The sequence below is a fragment of the Labeo rohita genome, chromosome 21 (assembly GCF_022985175.1).
Source record: "Labeo rohita strain BAU-BD-2019 chromosome 21, IGBB_LRoh.1.0, whole genome shotgun sequence".
Lineage (NCBI taxonomy): Eukaryota > Metazoa > Chordata > Actinopteri > Cypriniformes > Cyprinidae > Labeo > Labeo rohita.
Window position 1 is genome coordinate 1,147,068 of NC_066889.1, and position 16,137 is coordinate 1,163,204.

Consider the following 16,137-nt stretch of genomic DNA (forward strand, 5'->3'; position numbering starts at 1 on the left):
TTTTGTTTCACTTTTGTATTCGTTAACATTATCAGGTGGTTTTAGGGTTGGGTTTGCTGAAGGGTGTTTGTTATTTTCCAACACGATAGAGCATTAACTCTTTCCCCGCCAGCGTTTTTTTTTTTTAAAGTTGCCAGCCACCACCAGCATTTTTGGTGATTTTCACCTAAATTTGTCAGCCCTCAGAATATTTTCTGCTATGAATATATGAACATATTGTATATCAAAATAAAGATCCAAGCCTCTGCTTTTAAACAAAAACATATATCTTTTATTCTATCTTCATGTGTTCATATTTTATCATCCTTTGTACGCAGATAGGTTTATTCAGAAATACAACATTTTGGACAAAAAACTGAGAAAAATGCATTTTTATCAAAGAGTTCGTGCCCATCAACACCTCCAGTGTCTGTTTAGATTCCTCTTCATTATTATATGTGATATGATCTACATTTTCTCTGATCCTTCCATTAATGCCGATCATCTTGTATTCGCACCTGGAAGACCCGGAAGTCCCGTAACTCATTCAGGGAATGCGCCAGGGCTTTCTCTACCACAATACACATAGAACGTGGATTGCCGTAAAAACTTGTCAGTGGCGGGGAAAGAGTTAATCTCTTAGTGGATATTTGAATTCTGAACCGCTGTGATACATGCATGAACAGAGTAATAAAAATGGCCACAGTCATGTATTGAATGCACGTTTTAGCGCCATTCACTGGACCTTTCACTCTGAAACTGCCACAAAAATGTGCCGTAAGGTACTTAATATATTGCATAATTTAATGAACCTTGGTTGAATGCATTTCTGTGGTTTCAAGGTTTGATTACCAACATAGTTCAGTGATTCTGTGTTTCCTGAAACCATAGTTCAAGTAAACATTTGCAAATAGCATTGAAAACTTATTTGGAAAATGGCAGTTATGGTAAGGTATGTGGCATTTCTTGATCATGGTTTAAGCAGTTTGCCAGTCAAAACGCAATGGAGCAGCTGACCAATCAGAGCACATTTCATATTTTGAAAGGTGGGGCTTCATCGATGTTTGAGACAGAATGGCATAATTTAAAATAAGCGAAAAAATAATGTGTTTCTGGAACAATCAAGGATGAAAACCTATTCTAGTACACCAAAAAAACAAATCAAGACTTCAAAAGTAAGACTGCTTTAAAACATGAGACAAGTTTTTGTTAATGAAAATGCACATTGTGCCAAACAAAATCATTTTACCACAGCTACAGTACTGCCTCTGGTAGCCCACTAACTATTCCTGTTATATTGTCTTAGTAGCTGTATATTGTAATACAGTATATCTTAAACCACAAGAGGAACAGCACATGTTTATCAGCCTCCGGTGCATTTCCGTTCCTAATGGAAGATCTCCCCAGAGACGGACACCCCTGTTCCCTCTGCGCTCTTGAGACGAAAACAATACACCCTGTTTTTTGCTCACGGCTACTTGAATTATTAACGCTGGAGTGCTGCTCAATTAACAGCATCTTAAGAGATGAGGCTCTTCAAAACAGGATGTGGCAGATGAATGAGAAAGACCAAAACATCCACTCACAAATCCATTCCTCATTTGCACTATTCAGATGAGATTCGGTTTGTAAACCCATGTTTGAGTCACGTTTAGTAACATAGGAAAGTCATGCAATTTACACTTAGACATATTAGATAAATTATATACTTAATATCGAATAAGAACTAAGCTTGAACTGAATTTTGTCAGAACTGATGAATTCTGCAACATCAGCACTGTTTGTTGAATTCAACTGAATCAGCACTGACCTATGAGTCATATTAAGCACTTTTAACACTAACTGCACATTTTTAGTGCATTGCATTTGCCTTTCACGTCCAATTTATCAGTACGAAACAAAACATTAGAAGAGACAAACTGTCAGCAGTTAGTATCTCTTTGCTGTAAAAATATGCCAGAAACCACAAACTATTTTATAAATAAATCCCAAAGAGAACGCAGCACTTAATGTGCTGAAAGAAATATTACTGAGACTAAATTGCATAATAACACAACAGTATAAAGCACATTTAAATCAATCACACAAGGACATTTTGTCACAATTATATCAACTGCCTATTTACATGTCTGTTGATGTATTATTTCTATATAGTTTTCCCTTTACTTATCATTTTAAATTGGTTCTTCATCTCATGTTTTCTATAAAACATGGAAAGCAAAGTGTTAGCCATCTTAGACTACTGACAGCAATACCTGAATACCCATGAGATTAAAAAATGCATTAAATATAAACAAGGCAGAGATGCATGATGTGTGTATGCAAGGGGTTAGTTATTAAATCTTATTTGTTAACGGATGTTGACTTTGGAGAGCCGTCCTCTCTCACTGACTGACAGCTGTCAGCTTGAATCAGCTCAGCAGATGAATCTTGTGTTGATGTGCTTTACCGCCTTAGAGACATTTGTTTTGCTATCTGGATGTGTTTGTTTGAGTGTGTTTGTATGAATTTTTAAGAATACGTCAGATCTCATTTTGTTCGACAACAGCTGATATGCAACAGTTTCAGCAGTGGCCGATATCTAGTCGAGTTTCATCTCTGCTTTCAGCTTGATCTTTAGTCTCAGCTTAGTGAAGGAACAGTTCACCAAAGAAAGAAATGCTGCCACTTACTGTATTATTCATTCTCATATGGTTCCACATGTGCATGCTGATATTTTATTGTAAAACATAAAAAGGGGAAACAGTTCAATGTCCAAAAAATAAAAAATAAAAATAAAATAAAAAATTAAAAGTACCATAACAATAATTCAGGACTTGTTTGCAGAATTCTTCTTCTCAAGTCTTCTAAAATTGTTTATAATGTTCTTAAATTTTAGTTCAGTATCAATGACAATACATTTATTTATTTATTTATTTATTTAAACATGAATAAGATTTCAGGGCTTTTGGTTACACTTTATTTTAATGTGCTCTTATTACAGTGTAATTAAACCAATAAGTACTGCACAATATTTATTAACAGGAAGTACTTGGACAAATGAAACAACTATTTTTGTCACAAGAAAAGGAGAGAATTTTAAAAAAATATCTTAATTTGTGTTCCAAAAATGAATATATGAAAATAAAATATCCTTTGTGTTTAAAATGACATCATGATGACTTTTCATTTGCTTTGCGTATAAATTTATCTACAATTTTTTTTTTTTTTTTTATAATTTTACTAGACAAACTCCTGAATAAGGTGAATCCTGCCTCATCATCAGATTACATTACGATCAGTAGAAAGACTCTATAAGCAGACTTTTAAAACATTAAATTAAAAGTCAATTTTATATCAAGTTAACATTTTAACTAAATACGACCTTTTAAACTTAGAAAACATGATTATATTTGCATATATTTTACTTGTGTACACTACCAGTAATTTTTTTAATGTTTTTTAAAGAAGTCTCTTCTGCTCACCAAACCTGCATTGATTTGATCCAATTTACAGCAAAAACAGGAAAATTTTGAAATAATTTGAAATTTTAACATCATTACTCCAGTCACATGATCCTTCAGAAATCACTCTAATATTCTGATTTGCTGCTCAAAAAACACTTATTATTATTATTATTATTATTATTATTATTATTATTATTATTATGTTGATTGAAAAAAATTTACTCAACTGTTTTAAATATTAATAATTATAATAATAAATGTTTGTTGAGCAGCAAATCAGCATATTAGAATGATTTCTAAAGGATCATGTGACACTGAAGACTGGAGTAATGATGCTGAAAATTCAGATTTGATCACAGGAATAAATTACAATTTAAAATACATTCAAAAAGCAGTTATTTTAAATAGTAAAAATATTTCACAATATTACTACTTTTGCTGTACTTTGGATCAAATAAACGCAGGATTGGTGAGCAGAAGAGACGTCTTTAAAAAACATTAAAAATCTTACTGTTCAAAAACTTTTGACTGGTAGTGTATACATTTTCATTCATTAAAACAAACCCATAATTCAAAACATGAGCAGACTCATGTTCTCTCTGCTTATGTTTTGAAAGTAATTTTGTTGTGTCTGTGTCGATATGCTTCTGTTTATGTTTGCTGGAACATGCTATTACAGGATTCTTTAATGTTTAATGCACCATATGGTCACATCATTTGCTAATTATAGGCATACGCACTTTGCGCCATCAACCTGCCAAAGACTGCAGATGAACATTAGCCTGTATGGCCAAATCTGGTGCATTTTCATGACTGAGGGCGCATTTCAATTACCGTGCATTGTCCCTTTTAGAATAAAGAATTAAAAATGCAAAAAGTTTTGTACATGTGCATGTCAGTGAGAAAAGCATAGAAAATATGGTAAATAAAGAGTTCTGCAGCTTACACAGTTAAACAAAACTGAGTTTAATAAGCATTGTTAAATAAATACTGAATAACGTTGGTTTCAAACCAAATTCAAGCAGATATTTTCTTTATTTTTCATGTGTCAAATAAAAACAATCCCTTTATGGCCAAAGCAGCAGGCTTTGAATGCCACTAAGAAACACAGACACCAGTCTCACCGCTTCAGTGATTTTGTTGTGAGAGAAAACACTCCGGTTTTAAACGAACAGCAGGTGTCAAAGTTCTCTCTCCTTTCTGCTTCCATTAGTTTTCTTCTGTTGTCGACAAATATTCCTGCCACAAATGGATAAGCGTATAGTTAAATCTGCATTCAGGCCACCTGATTTTGTACTTGCTATAGTTAGAATTGGTTGGACGTTCTAATAATAGAGTTTGTTTAATTGGACAAAAGGCCAGTAAAGGGTAACACATGTCCAGCTCAGTCCGGTAAAGCAGAAAACCAGCCATCTCCCTTCATCCAAAGCCACTAGCAAACATTCAGCCGCACATAAAGGGTTTATTGAAGAGCCTGTGTGTCGGGCCCCAGCTGTCCCTCTGTTCCTGAGTATCTCAACAGGGATCCGGTGACCAGGAGGCCAGCTCGCTTACAGCCCTCATCATGATATGTGATGTAATGAGGCCATTAGATCCTGCTAATAGGTTGTCGGAGCAGTCAAGCGAAAGAAAAGGTGGATCGGTTTGGGTGGTCAGATAACACTGCCATTGAGCTCTGAGAAAGGTCAGGTGTGTGAGGTGTGGAGGAAGAACTCGCGCTCACTTCCCACGTCACTTTTATAACAGGTGCATCAGCTTCAAGATGTTTTAGATATATAATTGACAGGTGATGAGTATTACTGTCATCCAGTCATAACTCGTCTTAACTCGATAACGGTGCAGGATGGCACATCTATTGACAGCTGGTGCTGAAAGGTTGCTGCATCTTCTATTTCGGCACACAATTGAGAATTAAGTTCTGAAGCTGCATCCAATATTACAGTATCTAATATTGTATGCCCCATTTTGTCAGCCACTCAATGTAAAATTAAAGTGGTCCTATTGTTGCTGTTTAAGCATTAAAAAGATCTGCAAGGATACAAAAGTTAATGGTCTGCTCTTAAAGGAGATATTTAATTGAAAACTCTTTTCAAGAGCTAAAACAACTGCCTCATTTGGACAACAGCATACTTATGCTGTCACTCATTTAAATAATCCCCACCCATTGAATATTTAAAGAAAAAGGGGGCGTGGCCTGGTTGAGCTACACTACAGACCATAGACTGTATAAAAAAACATACCACTCTAAAATGTCCTGTAAAATCCATGCTTGAGAAAGCTTATTCATAAACATTCTCAGGGTCTGAATTGAGCTCATTAATATTTACAGCTGAGCAGATGAAACTGGGAGTTTCAGTTTAGGGGGCGTGGCATTTCCAGAACTCTTAAGTGATTCACCAACCACAGCACACTGGACCAGCTAAACCAATCAGAGCACACTTTGGATTTTGGAGGGAGGGGTTTCATTGAAACAGGAACTAAATAGCTGGTTTGCGACCGACTGGGAAGAGAGGTTATGCAATGTAAAATATGTGGAAAATAATACATAATACATTTTTGAAAGAAGCATGAAAACCCTGTTGTAGTACACCTTTTGTCTTGTTTAGCATAGGCACCATGTGCAAGTGCAATGTTTATCATGTGTAGCCTAACAGTAGTGGAAATAAATAGCATTATATATATATATATATATATATAAATAAAACCTTTCAAGCTACACTGTACAAAAAATCTGTAAAAATAAGGCACAATGTACTGTATTAATATGAAAGAATTTTCTGTATTTTTATTTATTTATTTATTTACAGTTGTTGTTGGGTTTTTTTTGTTTGTTTTTTGTTTGTTTGTTTGTTTTTTAGTTGCATTTGCATTGTGTTTTAGGCTTAATGAAAATGTCTGTAAAATTACTGTATAATATCCTGGCACAAAAGAGTGCCATTATAATTCTTTCTTTCTTTCTTTCTGTCATTTATGTATTTATTGCAGTGTAGATTTGCAATTAATAACACTGGAAATGCGCCATCTACTCTCTCAAACTATTTGAATGTTTGAATATCTACATATTTTTTGCAATAAATAAATGTATTGTTTCTGTGTAGATAATCAACATTTTGTATTTATATGTATTTTCTTCAAGCAAAAGTCATAGTTAATGGTTAGTTAATTGTGCAAATTAGACCTTAAAATAAAGTGTGACCGAATACATTCAGTATTGTTCATTTTGTTTTTACAGCAAATGACAGCTTTTGCCAGTAAATTACCAATGCAGTTACAGAATAGAAGAAATGAGCACCACATGAGCAAGAAACAAAACCAGAATTGCAGCTTCAGTGTATTTAAATGATCTGGTTTATTTTTGGATTATAATTTCTCCATCTTAGCTTGTTAAAACATCATTTGCACAGTAAAACTGTAAACAGACTCATTTTACACAAGTAATGAGATAGTAATTTCCTCTAGCTGCCCATTGGATGAAAGGCACAAAAATAACTGGCTGGAGGCAGGTTGCCTTGACACCTGTTGCCCAGGAAACCGTCCAGCAGCTGCCATGACGAGCAGCATCTTTGGGTATAATGTGTTCTGCTGATATGCAGTAGCTCTGTGCAAATGTCAGCTCATTAAACTCAACACACTTGACCTTTCTCACCTGAGCTCACCTGTTTGTGGAGAAAACTTATGAACTGTGAACATCATCTCTTCGCTTTGATATTCAAGGTTGACGTTAATTGGCCTGTGGATTCCAATTTAATGCAAAAAAAATAAAATAAAATAGTTAGAAGCATCTTTTGGGTTTGTTGCTCTGTTTCAAAACCTAGTGATGTTTCTGTCTACATGGGGAATGTTATGTTCAAGTATGGGACTCATTTTCTGGGTTTTTCCAATGACGCTGTTCTTTTTGGTACGAGCGTCTCTTCATTTTACAAGTGACAAGTGATGCTTTACTGGTTTTCTCCTGCATCCGGATGAATTGTTAGAGCAAAGTGTCCACAGAACATTTGTCCTAACTGAACTTTATTTATGTGTTCACAGAGACATTAAGCCAGACAACATTTTGCTGGACGAGCACGGTAAGTCCTTAAGATACCATAAATCACCATCACGTCTGCTTTTAGTGCTTCTTGTTAGGACAAGCATCACTATTTCTCTAGCTCAGACTGACTCTCTCTCTTTTGGGCTTGTGGAGTGATAACACAGGTGACAGAAAGGCATTGAAGGTTATTCCTGACAGATGCTTCGCACAGGTTTGGCTAACCGGTGTTGTCAGGGAGAAAATGCAAACTGCATAATTTTTCATCAGTATGATAATAGGCAGGGGAATATTGATGTGAGGATAGTTATGACCCCGTCACTAAACAAAAACACACAGCAGGTGGTTGAAGTTTTTTCCCACCTCTACTTTCTCTCTCAGCATCTGTTATTTTCTCATATACTCTTCTGTGCGCAACCACGCAATTTTTCAGTAGCTTTGATCCTGGACAAATTCATTTTCTCCACAGAAACATCTAAACAAACCAAAATGAATAACAGCATTAGTAACTTTGCATCAAGAGTATCTTAAAATGGTCAAATTCTCAATTTTAGGCTCTTACCATTGTTCAAATTTTGGACATGCATCCCAGTTTTCATATATCTGAATTGGTGTGCAAGTTAAAATGAGTATATTTTTGTTGGACTGGAAGTTGTAGTTTGCACACTTTAGATGCACGGTGTAATACCACAACCTGTTGGACTCTGGTGCCTGATTTGTTTCAGACCTAGATGTCTCCTTTATCATTGCCCATATTGTGTTAGATATGCAGAACAGGTTTGAGAAGCACTGATTTAGATAAGCATCACCTGCAGGTTCTTTATTATCATCTGTGGTTCCATGAAGGCTTTAACATCCACAGAAACTTTCCATTTCACAAAAGCTTCTATACAATGGAAAATGGTTGTTTCGATTTTTAAAACGCTCTTTACACTATAGAAAAAAATATTTTACATTATTCAATTTTAAAAATAGTAGTTTCGTCGGAATGGGATGACACTTGGTGACTTTTGTCACATTAGCTATATGAACATACAAAAACAAATAATAGACATGATTTGGATATATTTAAGGGTTGAAAAAAAAAACCTGGTACCTTTGCAGTCAAAAATTACTGTGGGGAAAAAAACAGGACATAAAAATGTTTAAAAATTGCATAATAATCAAAAATATTATTAAACAAAAATACATTGATTTTCCTTAAAGAAAAGAAAAGAAAAGAAAAGAAAAGAAAAGAAAAGAAAAGAAAAGAAAAGAAAAGAAAAGAAAAGAAAAGAAAGTTACATTTCAAGGCTTTGGTCACTTTTGACTGTGAAGGTATCAAGTGTAATCCAAAAATTAAAGGGCTTAGAGTTTAATTAATTTTAATGTTTAAAAAAAAAGCTCATAGAAATATAATAATAATAATAAATAAATATATATATATATATATATATATATATATATATATTTTTTTTTTTTTTTTTTTTTTTAGATTAGATTAGATTAGATTATTAGAATTTTAATTGCAAGGGTACCAAAGTTTGACCCAAAAATGAAGGAGTTCAAAGGGTTAAGAACTGATCACTGAAAGGTTCTTTCAGGAACCAAAAATGATTCTTCTATGACATTGCTGTGAAAACCCCTTTTGGAGGCTTTATTTTGAGTGTACAGTTCTTGTCCTTTAATGTTCCTCATAGACATCTGTTCCTGTGCTCAAGAACATCAGTTGGTTTTTCTATTTTGATCTCGGCTGCTTCTGTCTGTACAGATTTATGTCACTGGTCTCAGAGCAGTCATTTCAGATTCAGACTGTGAAAACAGTATGCAATGGAAAGAGTGATCTGTTGTTTTCACCAGGCAGCACTAAACACTTCTTGTGACTTTGACACAGACTTAATGCCTTTCCATTTCACACTCATTCTGAGTTAACCCCATTTTTAGTGAGCATTTTGTTTCTGTGGGTTGATTTTGGTCTGTATATATATATATATATATATGAGTACAAAATATATCAATATGCATATGTGTACATGAACCAGCAAACTCGATTGAATGGATTGCTGTGGACTGCAGGCCAACAATTGTTCAATATTATTGAAATAAAACAAACAAATCATTGAGTTTTAAAGACTTTATTCAATTCTTTAACATGATGATGTAAATTCATTGAATATACCCTGTAGCAAGATGCTGATATGCAACTTTAATTAACTCACAGCTTTAATTAATTAATTGCTTTATTGGACCGTCTTCGCAAAGCTACACTGGTGTTGGCAGCATTATTGATTTCAGTTGATTTTTAATGCTATCCCATGGCAGAATATATCTGCGCTTGTGCTGCAGAAAACTACATATACTCATCATAACTGGAGCGATATCTCCTATAAGCCATATTTACATGCTTCAGTGAGTTTGTGGATATGGCGTCTTCATGAAATATGGAGTCATTTGGTTACCTAATGATGCACAAAGTTGAAAATGATTGATAAAAAGATGCTTGTACATCTTGCTTGTACACTAAAAAGTAAAAGTACCTCAGGATCTTCAATAAGTACACTGGCAGCCTTAAAAACTAATGAAATCTACTGTTAATACCATAATTTTTGGACACGATTCTATAGAATTACCATGTTTTTTGCACATTGATGACTTAAACATGAAAATGTGACTTGAGAAACAATTTAAAAGGTTTAACCCGTGTGCTTTTTGTCCTTTTCAGTTTTGTTCTTTTGATCATTTTGCCTGTTTTATTGCCAGCTGCTTAAATTTTGGCACAAGTGTGTTTTTTAATTGGAATTTTACTATTTCACCCCTATTTCCTTTAATAAATCTATTTTGCACTAGGTACAAAAAAATAGTTCCTCTCAGAACCTGAAGGACAAAAATGTCCCCATTGAAACCCATTAAAACTGCTACTGTAAAATGATGCATTTTTTTTGTTAATAGATTTTTATTCTGTTGGCAAGTCTTCAAAATTTAATTTTTTACTATTTTTGACCAGATGGTGTCATTTTTTTCAGGTTTGGCCTATAACGCAAATACGCTCGCCTTATTCCTGTTTTCTGCTTCTGCATATTATAGAGCCAGTCGGATAAATAATGCAGCTATAATTGTGTGGGTGTGTTGGTATGAATGTCAGAATGTGGTTTGTATGTGTGTCATAAAAAATAAAAAATAAAAATTGTGTGTATGTGTGAATATTTGAGAGAGAAAAACTCTAAATTTGGTACTGCGCCCAAACAAAATCTTACTGAAAGCTAATTTTTTGAGATATCAACCTCAAATTTGGAACACAACTTGTTTAGATTTATGGCTTTGATTTTCTAGCAGGTTTAGAGTTCAACATGTTTCATAAAATATATATTTAAAATATAATTATAAAGTATATGAATGTATCTTTTTTTTATTGATGCACAAGGGTTAAACTGCATTTCATGACTCCTTTAGCTTGTCAAGAAAATCTGTTTTGAGGGGGTTAATCAGTGTTTCTGCCTCTGGAGAATCGTGCAAACAATCAATATCATGGTATATATCGAAACGTACCATTATTTTACCATCTGATACCATCACTGTAGCACTAACCCAAAAAAAAGAAAGACATACAAGTTTGTAATTTTCATTTTTAGAGAACTGTCCCTTTAACTGCTGATGAAGCCTATGCCAACACATCCATTTGCTTTTGAGTGAAAATCTGACAGATATTTGGAAGTCGAAGTGCTTTTTAAGGCCATTCGCTCAGCTTACAGACACAGAGCAGTGCTGTTCTGAATCCCTGGAGGGTCTCTGGAAAGCGCTGACTCCTGCAGACCTCACGTCTAGAGGAGACGCTCTCCACAGCTCACTGGACAGTCGCGTTTTTACACCCTGAGGAGCGAGAGGTACATTACCTCCACTGCCCCTCTGCAGTGCACTCAAAACTCACAGAGAGCACAGAAAAACACTGTGTACTCACACATGAGACGAAGTTAAAGAAATGTGTCTTGAGATCTACACTGTGAAAAACAATTTATTGAGTCAACTTAAAATAATCTGTAACCTGGCTGTTTTGAAATTTTAAGTTCAGTCAACTCAAAAAAAGTTTATTCAACTTGAAATGTTAAATTATACTAAGTGACAACTTAGATATTTGAGTTGAATCAACTTAAAATTTTAAGGCAGCTGGGTTACTTACCCATCTGTTAAGTTTAGCAAACACAAATACCTAAGTTGTTACTTAGTACAACTTAACATTTCAAGTTGACTAAACTTATTTGAGTTGACTGAACTTAAAATTATAAGGCAGCAGGGTAACAAATTATTTTAAGCTGACTCAACAAATTGTGTTTATTTTTTACAGTGTACGCTGGTACAACCAGAAACCGATGTCTGTCAATAAAAAGAGGGAAAACAGTCACAATAATCTGTGAAAATATTCTGTTAAAAAAGAGCTCAACCAAAAATAAAAATATTAGGTCACACTTTTTTTATTTTAAGGTCCAACTCTCTCTTAACTATTGTTTTTGCCTCAAAAGAAAAAAAAAAGTTTATGTAACTAGTAAAATAACACATCACTTTCCATAAAAAGTAACTAAGTAACACAATTAGTTCTTTCTTTAAGGGATTAATGCAATATTGTAACGCATCACCTTTAAATGTAACTTTCCCCAACACTGTGATTCATTATGGCAGCTTGGTTTGTATAAAAATTGTTTTTGGACTGGCATGATGTTTTTGTACTACAATCTTGTAGTATGTCAAACTATAGACCAATTATGGGTTTGTAAACATTCGGGATGCGCGCAAATCATGGTTGCAGAAAACCCGGGAGAGATAGCCTTTACGGCTAGAGAATTACACGGATACGGTACAAAATAGTTAGATTTAAAAAGATTAGAGATTATATTGATTAGATATCATTTTCAAAATGTTCTCCACATATTACAAGAGCTTGTCACCCAGCGATAAGCACTGCTATTCAACGAAATTGACGTTAGATAGTGGGACAGTCTTACAGATCCAAAATAGGGATGTTGTTTTTGTGGGCGGTTCAAGTAGCAGTCTGTGGAGCCATGGAATTAAAAAATTAAATTTAAAAAAAAAAAAAAAAAAAAGTAATTTTAATGTTATATTTCAAAATTCAGACTGACTCAGATGATATTTCCCAATTCTAATAAGGAAAAACAACTCATCATTCTCACTTTTCCCTTCAAAAAAAAATCTTTCGAAAAGTTGTTTAAACTTAATATAATTTGTTACCCCAATGCCCTAAAATCTTCAGTTTAGTCAATTTTAAATTTTAAGTTACTTAATTTAGGTGACAACTGGAATATTTTAGTTGACTACAAGCAGAAACAATTTTTTTTTTTTTTTACAGTGTAGACCTATTGTTTAAATCAAATTTATGCTTTAAAAGTAGAGTAACCATAGCAGTTTTTATCTGCCTCAACATCTGCGTTTAACTTCAAATGGCGTCTTTGAGTATTCTATAAAAATTATTTGCATTCCGATTTTGACATCAAAAGGCACAAAAACATTTTTTCCTTCTTATTCCATGGATTTTACCCGTTTAGCTGCACTTGTTACCAGTGTTTTTTTTTTTTTTGCAACCACTATGCACGCAGCTGCAAGTGACGTAACTGTGACGTCTACTCCAAATTTTTTCTATAATTTTGGCTCAATTTCTTAATTCCCGACTCCTTTAAAAACAAAAGACTGCAAACGGAATAGCTATGAATACAAATGAGATTGTTGCTCTGCAGGAAACTCTTTCGTCTCCTCTTTATCACTGATGTCCATTGTCGGCGTGTAAATAATGCAGCTGCTGCATGAAGGTGTTTTACATTCATATCAGCACTGCACACATCCACAGCATCTCCTCTCTCTATGATACAGGCACACATATACATACGCTTATAGAAACTGAACCCCACGTACCCCCTTCCTTCCACGTGTCGCATCTGCTCCGGTTCCCTCGCGCCCTGCGGCGATGGCAGATCTTCATCAAGGTGAACGGCTGACTTTGGCCTCCTCGCTCCGCTCGCTGTTATTTCCTCAGCTGCTCGCTACACTCAGTGTCATCTCATTACCAGAAATGAGCAGAGGAACTGGCCGACAAATCAAACCTAACTGTTTTATTAGGGTAGACAGGAAGGAATAGATTTTGGGAGGTGCTGTTTCAACCTTTAAACTGTGAGACAAAGCTGCAGAACGGAGGAGCAATGTTTGAAATGCAATGGCTTTTCACACTGCACTCAACCCTGGGTTATCATCGTTCTTAACCCTGCTTTTAACCACACTTGTAATTTAGAAGCAGGGATAGGACCGCTTTTTACCCGAGGTTATGAGTGTTTGTGGTGTTGTGGCACTGTGGTGCCAAACGTGTGAAGCGATGTAGTGTTCGAATATTATGGCTAGATGCTAATTTTATTATAATGCTTTGCAGGTGACATTGCCAGTGACTACTTGTTTTGTCTTTTGAGGCCTCTTAAAAGCGTGGAAATGAATTATGCTTATGACTCAAGATAGATAAAAATAGCTAGAGAGGGGTTGGGACTGTGCACATTGTTCGATGTTGTCAGTACGTTGTTTCCCTGCGGCTCCAGGGTGATTAGTTACACAACTGAGGTGTTTGGAAAAAATCTATAGAAATCTAAGTGCCAGAAAACTAGATGGTATCATGAATGTCATGTACTTCCATTCCTGCTCCAATGGAGCAAATTCCATTGAGATGACAGATCGCTTTCTCTAGATATTAAAGATCTTGCCGATATCAAGAGGCACTGATTTCATGATGTAGCAGTACGTCCCATGTTTTCAGCAGTGCGTACTTTCCCATCACCAGCTAAACAAATGCTTGCTAGTATACAAATCTGGATGCAATTAGCATGAAACCATCAGTCTCAGGAAAGTCTGTGTAAGCATCAGTGTAACCACTTTCATTTAAAGCAAATGTTTGTTTAAAGCCTTATGTTAAATACAGTAGTGTACAGTATGTGGTTTTATTGAGTGTTTATTTCTTCTTTGCAGGTCACGCTCATCTGACAGATTTTAACATAGCTGCTATTGTGAAGGAAGACTTAAAAGCCACATCTATTGCAGGGACAAAACCATACATGGGTGAGAGCTTTCATACTTCTCTTTAACACGGAGAAACTTCTAGTTATGCTTCATTTGTGTGATTTAACACTACTTTAGTCAAAGGTTCTTTATCATTTTTGTACCCTGTCTTTAACAATTGTACAGTTACATTAAATGCACAAGTAAGACATTTTCACAGTTCAGGAAACAGAAGCCATTCATCTCATTAGAAGTCAGTGAACCATCAGAATGATTTTGATTATTTCAAGGTAAAACAAACTTACAAAAAGTTGCAAAAAGTTGTAATTAGTCAAAATGTAAAATGTTGCTTGTCTCATTACATTCAGTTATAAATTACATGAATCATGCAAATGATAGCATATTTTCTATTTAAAAAGAAAAATTTGAGGAAAAAAAAAGTAGGTTGCATTACTGGATGTTAGGTTTATATTATTAAATATTTAGCAACTTCTTACCTTGCACTTTTTAACCGTTAAAACTGAAGCATCACACTGGAATTTATACTCTGCTTCTGTGAACAGTAACAGATATTAAAATGAAATATTAAATTACGCTCCTAGGAAAAAAGTAATACATTTAAAATACATTTATTTCATACTAAGTATAATCTATTAGTGTATTTACTGACATGTCTTTTGAGACTTACTGATATAAAAAATTGAATTACACTTTATTTGGAGTAGTACTTGTGCACAATGCACATTTCTTAATATTAAGCCTAAAATGTATTTTAATGTCACTACTGATGAGGATAGTGTGATCTTTAAATAATATCAAACTTTCAATGCAAAATATTTAAAATATAACATTTAAAAATATTTAACTTACCAAAGTATACTTGCAATAGTTCCACTTTTGTACAGTCAAATACACTTAAGTATTTATCTTTAGTTGGACTTCAGCACTACTTCCACACAATTAAAGTGCAAAATTAGTTGTTCCAATTTAGCAGACTTTAAATATACCAGTTTAGTTTACCAAAAGTAAAACTGTGAGTATTTTTTTATTAAATACATAATACGTAAGTGTATCTGTAGTATAGTTAGCATGAAATAAATGTATTTTAGTATATTTATTTTTCATTAGGGACACTAAATTTAAAATTTGAATCAAGCACTTTACATGTGCTTTAGTTTGTTAGTCAACACTTCATAAGAAAATGTACTTCTTTAAATCACAACAACGAAAAAAAGATTAAAAAATATTTAAAATGCACTTTAAAAGTGCACTACAAAAGTGTTAAGATGTGTCATGAAAGTGTACTCTCTTTAAACACAATTTTGGCCTTTTGCCTTAATATTAAATTATATGCAAACATCTAAATCTATTTTTAAGATTGGATGTACACTACATACACACATTCAATACAATTAAGGTATTTCCACAAAGGGTTGACCTTTACCAAATAAATACATGAGTAGCTGCATGGTATTATTACAGGGCTACAAGTGCTATATTGCATTCATACAACAGTTTAATGGCACAAGTGTGTAAATAAAAAAGAAACATCCACTGAGTGCAATTAAAAAAAAAATACTTTCTGGGCAGAACTACTTCCTTCCACCACAGATTCAAATCTCAGTTTGACAGTGTCTCTGTGTGTTGTAGGGAGGACACGGGAGACAA

At 34.2% G+C, this 16,137-nt stretch overlaps 1 protein-coding gene across 2 annotated transcripts in view; it reads left to right on the top strand.

Moving 5' to 3' along the window:
* Positions 1-16,137, top strand: part of stk32a (serine/threonine kinase 32A) — a 53,530-nt gene that overhangs the window by 24,012 nt on the left and 13,381 nt on the right. For both annotated transcript variants that reach the window (XM_051093126.1, XM_051093127.1), the window contains exons 6-7: positions 7,455-7,492; positions 14,440-14,529. In XM_051093126.1, coding sequence (XP_050949083.1) covers positions 7,455-7,492; positions 14,440-14,529 — 128 coding nt within the window. The remainder of the gene's footprint in view (positions 1-7,454; positions 7,493-14,439; positions 14,530-16,137) is intronic.